At 39.8% G+C, this 9,732-nt stretch overlaps 1 protein-coding gene across 1 annotated transcript in view; it reads left to right on the plus strand.

The window, feature by feature from the left end:
* LOC143857371 (Peptidase M1 family protein) overlaps positions 1-6,691 on the plus strand; it is a 61,060-nt gene extending 54,369 nt beyond the window's left edge. The window contains exons 30-32 of the mRNA XM_077367799.1: positions 5,118-5,228; positions 5,382-5,570; positions 6,383-6,691. Of these exons, the coding sequence (XP_077223914.1) occupies positions 5,118-5,228; positions 5,382-5,570; positions 6,383-6,463 (381 nt within the window). The 3' untranslated portion in view covers positions 6,464-6,691. The remainder of the gene's footprint in view (positions 1-5,117; positions 5,229-5,381; positions 5,571-6,382) is intronic.
* The last annotated feature ends 3,041 nt before the right edge of the window (positions 6,692-9,732 follow it).

Here is a 9,732-nt window from a genome sequence, read left to right on the forward strand (position 1 = left end):
CATGACGAAATACTCAGAAGGGAGGAGATCACTTGGCGACAAAAATCGCGTGCTACATGGCTGAAAGAGGGGGATCAAAATTCCAGATTCTTTCATTGGATGGCGAATGTCAGAAGGAGAATCAACACTATAAACTGCATTCGGGAAGGGGAATCGCTAATTGAAGACAAGGAAAGAATGAAGGAGTTGATTAGCAACTACTATTCCAATCTATATTCTCAGAACGTTGATTGGCGACCAAAGCTTGGCGGGCTCGAATTCAAATCAATTAGCCGATGTCAACAGCTGGAGTTGGAAGGTGTGTTTACAAAAGAAGAGGTGGAAAGGGCAATTTTTTCAATGGCCAAGGACAAAGCACCGGGTCATGATGGCTTCTTGATTGCGTTCTTTCAAAGGTACTGGAATATTATTAAGGAAAATGTTATGGCGTTTATGCATGAATTTCATGACCCCGAAATAATCGGTAAGGAAATATCAACTCCACTTTTATCACTTTGATTCCGAAAAAAGAAGGCATGGCATCAAGGACTTCAGACCGATAAGCTTGATTCATAGTATCTGTAAAATAGTGGCAAAAGTTTTGGCGCGATGGTTAAAAGGGGTCATCGGAGGTATCATATCTGAATTTCAGGGCGCTTTTGTGGACAATAGACAAATCCTTGACGGCATCCTTATTGCGAATGAAGTTATTGACTCGACTAAAAGGGAGGGGCAGAAGGGGTTGATTGCGGAAATTGATATAGAAAAAGCATACGATCACGTAGATTTGAAGTTCTTGGATTCGATCCAATGCAAGATCGGATTTGGCATCAAATGCCGCAGATGGATGGAGGCGTGCCATCTCAACGACATCTTTTGGAGGCGTGCCATCTCAACGGCATCTTTTTCTATTCTATTAAACGGGGTTGCTGAAGGATATTTTCGCAGTAATAGAGGATTGAGGTAGGGGGACCCCTCATCACCCTGCCTCTTCATTATGGTGGTGGAAGCACTTAGTTTGATGATAACAAAGGCGGAAAGAGCAGGATACATCAGGGGTCTCAAACCGTGTCGAAATTCTGAGGCGATAACCCATCTCCAATTTGCTGACGACACTCTCATGTTCATTGAGGACGATGAACAATCGGTTATGAATCTGAAGCGGTTATTTCGATGTTTGAAATTGTATACGGATTGAAAATCAATCTCTCCAAAAGTGTGATGGCGGGCATTAATGTTGATCAAGGTGTTGTGGTGGAACATGCTAAGAGAATTGTATGCGAAGAGGTACGTCTACCGTTCACCTATTTGGGATTGCCGTTAGGATATGGGGTGCCTTAAGCCATGTTATGGGATCCAGTGGTGGAAAGAATAGAAAGAAAGCTTGCTACATGGAAGTAAAAAAACTTCTCTTTGGGTGGTATAATCACATTGATAAAGGAGGCGTTAGCAAATATGCCGGTATACCTCATGTCCCTATACAAATGCCCGATCAAGATCGCAAATTGTATTGAGAAATTGCAAAGAGACTTTCTGTGGGAAGGGGATGGAAAGGAGAAAAAAAAAATCAGACATTTAATGAATTGGAAGGTGGTCTCCAAACTAAAGAAACATGGAGGTCTGGGTATTGAAAGAATAAGGTGGCAAAACAAAGCACTACTGGGGAAATGTCTATGGCGGTATGGGGAGGAGAAGAATGCACTAATAATAGGGGAGAAGTATGGCACGAGTTGGGGTGTGCGCGTGGGGTTAGGGGGGGGGGGGGGGGGGGGGGAGGTCCATATGTTTGGCGAGAGAACGCTTCGAACTATTAGTCAGATTCAACGCGGGGAAAGGAGATGGCATCGGATTCTGGGTGGATGTATGGGTGAGAAACTCACCGCTCAAACTTACGTTTCCTAATCTACACCGATTGGCACTTAACGGCGAAGCTAAAATCTCTGTTTACTTAATTAGGGATGTGGCAAGTGGGGGAGGGGGTTTTGGTATATTAGGTTACAAAGGGATCTGAAACAAGAAGAGATTGGGGATTTCACAGCCCTACTTCAGATTCTAGAGTCCTGTTTCTGTTCGAACTTGGTTGATGATGACAGAATCTGGACACTGGACCAGTCAAATCATTCTTCCCGTCCCTTAACAATGGAGCGAGGAAAGCTAAGAGAGGTGCCATCATATGGAAAATATTGCCCCACCTGGAGTAAAAGCATTCATGTGGACGGTCATTTATCGCAGAATCAACACTTACGAAAGACTCAAAAAAAGGAAATTTCATTTGGGCAGTCAGTGCGCCCTATGCAAGCAAGCGGAGGAAACTTTGGATCATCTAATGCTACACTGCCCATTTTCATATCATCTGTGGAGGGACACACTAAAATCTTTCAATGTAGTTTGGGCATTCCAAAAACCAATCTGTTGAGTGCTATTGGGGTGGTGTGGCGGTCCTTTTGGTGACACAGGTCAGGCTTTGTGGAAACTTATACCATATGCAGTTATTTGGAACATCTGGAAGGAGAGAAATGTTCGAATTTTTTAAGATAAGAAAAGGAGCAGAAATTGGGTGTCATTGCAAAGAAAAATTGATCTGATATCATGGATTAGAACGAAGATGGAAGTTACATATAACACTGGCGACATCCTTAGAAACTGGAATGCAATCATCTGGGAAAGAAAATTAAAGGAAAAAATCACTTTGAAGTGGAAAGCTCCCCCGAGAGGATGGTATAAACTGAATTTTTATGGTTGTACTCTTGGCAACCCTAGTAAGGCGGGTATTGGGGAGTTATCCTGGACTCCAAAGGGGGGATTTGGATGTCTTATTCGGGACCGGCGGGGATATGCGATGTTAATGAGGCAGAGGTAAGAGCGATCCTCTTTGGACTTCGATGGTACTCAGAGCACAAATTAGGGCCACTCATCGTAGAAGGTGATTCCTCAAATACGATTGCGTGGGCCTTGTCTAATTCCAAATGTCCATGGCGGATTCAAGTATTAATTGCAGAACTTAGGGATCTCGTTCGTGAAATTAAGCCAGCATTAGAACAGAGGAGGAGCTCAGCTAATGAGCTGGCTGATCGGCTTGCGAAAGAGGGTGCCTTGATGGAAGAGATGGTCATCCACACGGCCCCTGACCAAACGGACATTTGAACTACAGTACTTGTCCTTGTATTTATCTGATGTAAATGCCGTGGATCTGGGATGGTCTAGGGACGCCACATCCCTTGCTTTGTAATCTTTTTGGGAGCAATAAGTCAATTTTCAATAAAAAAAATCACAATCATAAGAAAAATACGAACGCATCACAACATACCAGCCTTCATGTAGAAACCCATCAAATTATTAATATGTCTAGATCTTGTCCATTCTTGTAGATCTGTATAGGGCTGTGCATTCGGTTATAACCGAACTGATTTTGCCAAAATTAACAGAACCAAACCGAAATCGAAAAAAGAATTCGGTTGTTCGGTTAGTTCGGTTAGAACCGAATAACGACCTTCACACAAAAAACCCTAATGAATGTTAAATGAAGGGGAAAAAGGAAAAAAAATAATGGAATATGAAGAAAGAAGAGCAAAATAAACTCATCCACTACTTCTTCTTTTTCTTCTTCATGATCTCCAACTCCTAGCGTTCGAGAGGAGGCCGGAGTTGGAGTCAAAGACGGGGCCGGAGTTGGAGACGAGTCATGTGAACGGAGGTGCATGGAGTTGGAGACGAGTCATGTGAATGTTCGTAAGGCTATTGTAGCTCTTTGATCTCAAACGATTTTGGCATCAAGAAACATCACTGAGAGAGAGAGAGCAACCAATGTGATTCATGTGAATGGAGGTGAATGGAGGCACAAGACAAGTCACGTGGGTTGTCATCATGACTTTGTTGGAGAAAGTGAAAACCAGCACATGGTTTTGAATAAACCACCCATGGTTTTTAATTTCACTAAAAACAAATGGTGGTTGTCATCATGACTTTGTTGGAGAAAGTGAAAACCAGTACATGGTTTGGAATAAACCAGCCCATGCCTTTTAATTTCACTAAAAACCAATGGTTTTAATTTCACTAAAACCAGCCCAGGGAATCGATATGACGATATCTGCTCTCAATTTTGGTAATGGCACTCCAATCCTTACTTTGTACCGTTGGAATAACATTTTTGAGGCTGTTATGGTGTCAGTAGATGCTCTCGACGACAAAAGGAAAACAATGGTTATTTAATATGGCGTGTCATTTAGCAAGAGCCTTTATTCGGCTGATCGGTTTTAACCGATTTTTTTTTTCAAAAACTGAAGCCGAAACTGAAAACCGAAATTAACACATATTGGAAACCGAAACCGAACCGAAACATCAGATAACCGAACCGAAATAACCGACCAAATTCGGTTCGGTCGGTTATTTCGGTTTTAACCGTATAGTGAACAGCCCAGGATCTGTATGTGTAGGTGGCTGTTTGAACAGAACTACATTTGTTGGAAGTTTTCCTCTCTAGTTATGATCCAAATGAAGAGAAGGATAAGAGCAGAAAAAAGCACAAGCTTTCCGAGGGGTAGATCTGATACCAAGTTGAAGTTAGGGCTTATGTTATAGGAGAAAATGAGGTAGACAACGAGAGACGGGGAAAGGAATAGTTGTATGTTTGATTCTTATACCACAAAAACCCATAAAAAATAAACATAACTTGAAAAATTTCAAATAATGACACCCACGAGTGACATGGGTGATAAGACTCCATCTTCATACTATAATCACTAATAAGTTCTGTAATTGTGCTCCTGAGAATATAAATAAATAATGAACAATATGAGATAACTTAGGATGTCCTCAATAGGGCCCATGATAACAAGAGCTTGGTGATGAGTTGGAAAGGGAGGGAGTTTCCATTGTTTAGTTTTCTCGATTTAAGAAATGCTTGTAGTGTTGTGTAGTTACCACCCCATCCTTTTGTATGTGAAAATATCCAAAACCCCCATTAAAATATTTTTATATATTTCCATATATATATATATATATATATATATATATATATATATATTTTGCTTTTCTGAATGATTGCTTTTTTTGTTATTTTGGAACTTTTGGCTGGTGTTTCTACTGAAGTTTTGCAGAGCTTGTATAAAATCCTCACGATAGACTTTTCTTGTTATCAGGTTATGAATAAATGGTTTGCTCTTCAAGCCATGTCTGACTTTCCTGGAAATGTGGAGAACATCAAGAACCTCTTAAAGCATCCTGCGTTTGACATGCGTAATCCAAACAAGGTGAGCAATACTCCTTTTCCTAATTATTTTGGTAGTCATAGGGTTTCTTTTAGAGTGAACACCACAATTACTGGGTCTAAGCGTCTGTGTTGTCACCATATATTAGATGAGTTAATTGGTAGAAGTTTATTGGCGGGATTCTTTGTGCATCAGGTATACTCACTCATAGGAGGATTTTGTGGATCACCTGTGAATTTCCATGCAAAGGATGGGTCAGGCTACAAATTCTTGGGGGAAATGGTGTTGCAGCTAGATAAACTAAATCCTCAGGTGGCCTCCCGCATGGTGTCCGCCCTCTCAAGATGGAAGCGTTATGATGAAACGAGACAGGCTCTTGCAAAGGTAACGGGTTTCCCATAGGCCCTGTTTGGATTGCAGGAATTTTCTGGAAAACTTTGTAAAGGAAAAATATTTCTAAAATTTCCTACTATTTTTACACACGAAAAATATAATTAGAACCATCCCTATTCTATTTTTACTTAGAGGGACCTTCGATTTAGGACAATCTCTCTCTAAAGTAACTATAATCATGTCATTTCTCACTAATCGTGGAAAGAAAAACTTCCCCCAAAAGTATTTTCTTTCATAAGTGTTTTTCTTGCAATCCAAAGTCCAAACAGGGCCTTAGCGGCTACTTTTGTAACTATAGACACTCACCTTTCTTTGCCTTCTCATCCCCTTATTTTCAAGTTTTTAGTTGAACTCAAGGCCCCAAACAATGATACTGTTTACAAAGTATAAATTACATGGCTGTGCCTGGTGCATAAATCATCTTTAACGTCCATTTGTTTCATGTCCATCAATCTAGGCCATCCAGTGCGCTTTTGGATAGTTAAGATCAACAGAAATGTGCATGATTGGTTAGCAGATTTGATTCTAGACACCAGATCATTGTAGAACTTATGCGCAGAATAAATCTACATTTTTTCACTTCAGTTTCTTATTGACTTCATTTTGATGCCTTTTTTAATAGGAGAAAATTTCTCCATTTTGTCTACTGTTTTTTGCCCACTAGTCACACAGTATCTAATACGATAATATCTTGTGAACCTAATGTAGAGAAATCCTTATCTTTTGTCTGGAATGTCTAATAGATTTTTACTTCTTCAAACTTCCAAAGAAGCATTTTTTATTGAAATATCTGTTTGTGACAGGCTCAACTGGAGATGATAGTGTCTGTGAATGGACTCTCCGAGAATGTGTTTGAGATTGCGTCAAAAAGCTTGGCTGCATAAAACTCTTGGTCTGTTGCCATAATCCAAAAAAGATAATATGGGTACACAAAAATAATATGTTTGCTTCCCTCTTTTCTTTCCATGTTTGATAGTATTTTGCAGCTTATATAGGGATATTATCCCCAGGGTGAAAGATTGTACTATTATATCTGTTTTTTAACTGAAGTTGGGGGAATATAGAAGTGCTAATAATACATATGGGAATTGAAGATGGACTTCATTCCTAAACCATGATGTTCTCAACTTGTTCTGCATATCAACATGTGTGGCTCATCTCTTGGAAAGATGATGTATAGGGCCATCGTTGTTCAATTTATAATCTATCGGAAATGGGTTATGTTGACATCACAGTAAACTACTTTGGATGTTGTTGAGACAATGGGTGGTGGCTGTCCTCACCGAAACCAAAATATCGGCCGAAATCTGCCGAAATCAACTTAACGGCTATTTTTTCTTGTATAAAATTTCGACCGAAATTACCGAAATTTTTGAAATTTCAGTAGTCTAAAATAAATTTTTTGGTGATTTTGGGGGGACTGAATTTTCGGCTGATAAATGAGCATTTCGGGATATTTGGGTTAAATAATTATCAAAAATTGAGATTTTTAAGCGAAATCCCTTGAATTTCGGAGGAAATTTTGGGTTTAACAAAATTTTGAAATTTTGGCTGAAATAAATGAGTGTTTCGGCTATTATCGATTTCGGTCTCGACCGAAACCTGAAATTTTAAAACCATGGATTTGGCTATATACTAAGGCCATGTCTGGCAGCCTTGATTTTTTTTTTTTCATGATAAATCGGTGTCTCCTAGTGGTGAGAGAGGAGTAGGACAGTGGGAGGGAGAGAGATTTGAGTAGGCACGATTGAGATGAGTGTGAGAAGCGGCTAAAAATCAGGAAAAAGTCAATCTTATTTTGAGTATAGTTTTTTGCCACATCACCCTCATCTCCACTTGGAGACACCAATTTATCATGAAACGAAATTCATGGCAGCCCTAAATGGTGGTGCATAGCCTAAACAGAGTATTTAAGAACTCGTTTCAGGTGAAACCCAGTGACTGGTGAGTCGATGATTGATGTGGTCAATCTTCCATTTACTTCGGTGAGTGGAAACAGTTTTTGATTAACTGGACTCAGACAAGAACTCAGCCAACGTGAAACCAACCCAAGTCATGAGTTTACTCAGGAAACAGTGGAGTGTACGTCTAATTAAAATTTTAAATCAATGGTGTATTGAGTGCAAAAGATTTGATGGCAACTTTTGTCTACTTTTATGATATCAATATACTGTTTTTTGGTAATGGCAATCCTATCTTTGACATTAAGTATGTTGAGACCCACTCCATAGGATGATCTCAACCATTCATTTATTTGGTCCAAACATAAAAATGCCGAGCTCCAAAATAGATGGTATGGCTCTTATGATAATGGCACGCTAATTTTTATTTTACACCTTAATTAGCTAGTATGAACTATAGATATGTAATTATCTGTTTCAAAGGCCATGAACCTAACTGAGTTGAATAATGCATCTCCATTCTAGTTTATTTGATAAGAGGACTCATATCTTGGGAGGATGTGATGTTCATAGCTTTACAAATATGATTACTGGCCAAGCACAAGCAGAAACTAAACTTTCAATAGATCTGAACAAGACCTATTCAATTAACTGCCAACAGATCTGAATAATTTCCCTCAAATTTAGTTCAGATCAAATCTAGTCACAGCAGATTTGATCTGATGATATAAGCAAGTTTGGAGTCAACAAACTAAGATGTTTATGGACACAAGAAGAAACAGAATTCTTCTTGTGTACTGAGCTAAATATCAGATCATAGATCTTAGGTGGAATTGGATGGATCCACAAATCCATAAATCAGATTATAGATCATGGATAGAAATCTCAAGATAAGACATCAATTTCAGGAAGAAAAATTCCAGAACTATGATATAATTCATCAATGATTACATTCCAAATGATAAAGGGATGGGAATGAAGTTTGCTTACATCGAAGGAACCTTCAAACCTTTATCCATGGAGGTAGCTCCTCCAAGAGCTGAAAGCTCTCACAATCTCCGAAGACTTCTCCAAACTCACAAGAATCCAAGTTGTCCTAAAAAGGAATCCCACACCTCTATTTATAGAGCTCCCCCTAACAGATCTTCTGGCTCCTTCGCAACAGAAGCTAAAACTAGTTCCTCCCCTTCCTCACCAATGGCCTCATCGGCCTCTGGCAGAGGATGAAGAGGTGCACAGAACTGCATCTGTACTTACCTCAGCTGTTCTATGAGGACATCTAATTTAGTTCAGTTACACTATTAGTAGAGTTACAATGGGATAAGGACACGTCAACAGCAGAGAGTTATCTCTTCAAACGAGTTGTAGCTGTTTGGTGAGAGTCTGAGAGATATCCGGCAAACAAGTTGTTGCTACCAATTGAGAGTTATCCGGCAAGGTGGTATCTTTATCACTGTCCTTCATGAGCAACGGCATATGTGATAGAGTAAGCTTGCTTGATAAGAGATGAAAACGTTGAGCCGAAAGTCCTTTAGTGAATATATCTGCTAGTTGATCCATTGAAGGCACGTAATGTACTCGAAGTAGCTTTCTAGCGACGCGTTCTCGTACAAAGTGAAAATCAATCTCAATGTGCTTAGTTCTAGCATGAAAAATCGGATTTGCTGCAAGATACGTAGCACTGATATTATCATAATATAACAATGGAGGATCACGAAGATGAAATCAGAAGTCCCGAAGAAGATATAGGAGCCAAATTAATTCTGCAGCTGTGCATGCAAGAACCCTGTATTATGCTTCAGCGCTAGACCGTGAGACCGTACTCTGCTTTTTGGATGACCATGATATCAAGTTGGTGCCGAGGAAGATACATGACCCAGATGTAGAACGACGGTCATCAGGATTGCCTCCCCAATCGGCATCTGAAAATGCCATCAAGGAAAAATGGGCGGAGGCGTTGATGGTCAATCCAAGTGTAAGTGTCCCTTTGACAATGTGGAGAATCCGTTTAACTGCAAGAAGATGAACAGAGCGCGGATTTTGCATATGTTGGCAAACTTGATTAACTGCAAATGTTAGATCTGGACGTGTGAGAGTCAGATATTGAAGATTGCCAACTAGACTACGATATAGAGTAGGATCGTCCAAGAGAGTGCCGTCAAATGCAGAGAGCTTGGCTCTAGAGGCAACTGGTGTTTTGCATTGTTTGCAACCCAACATACCGGCTTTATGAAGTAAGTCTATTGCATACT

This window comes from Tasmannia lanceolata, unplaced genomic scaffold (genome assembly GCF_043159265.1).
Source record: "Tasmannia lanceolata isolate RefF3 unplaced genomic scaffold, GAP_Taslan_0.1 ptg000024l, whole genome shotgun sequence".
In the NCBI taxonomy this organism is placed as follows: Eukaryota; Viridiplantae; Streptophyta; class Magnoliopsida; order Canellales; family Winteraceae; genus Tasmannia; species Tasmannia lanceolata.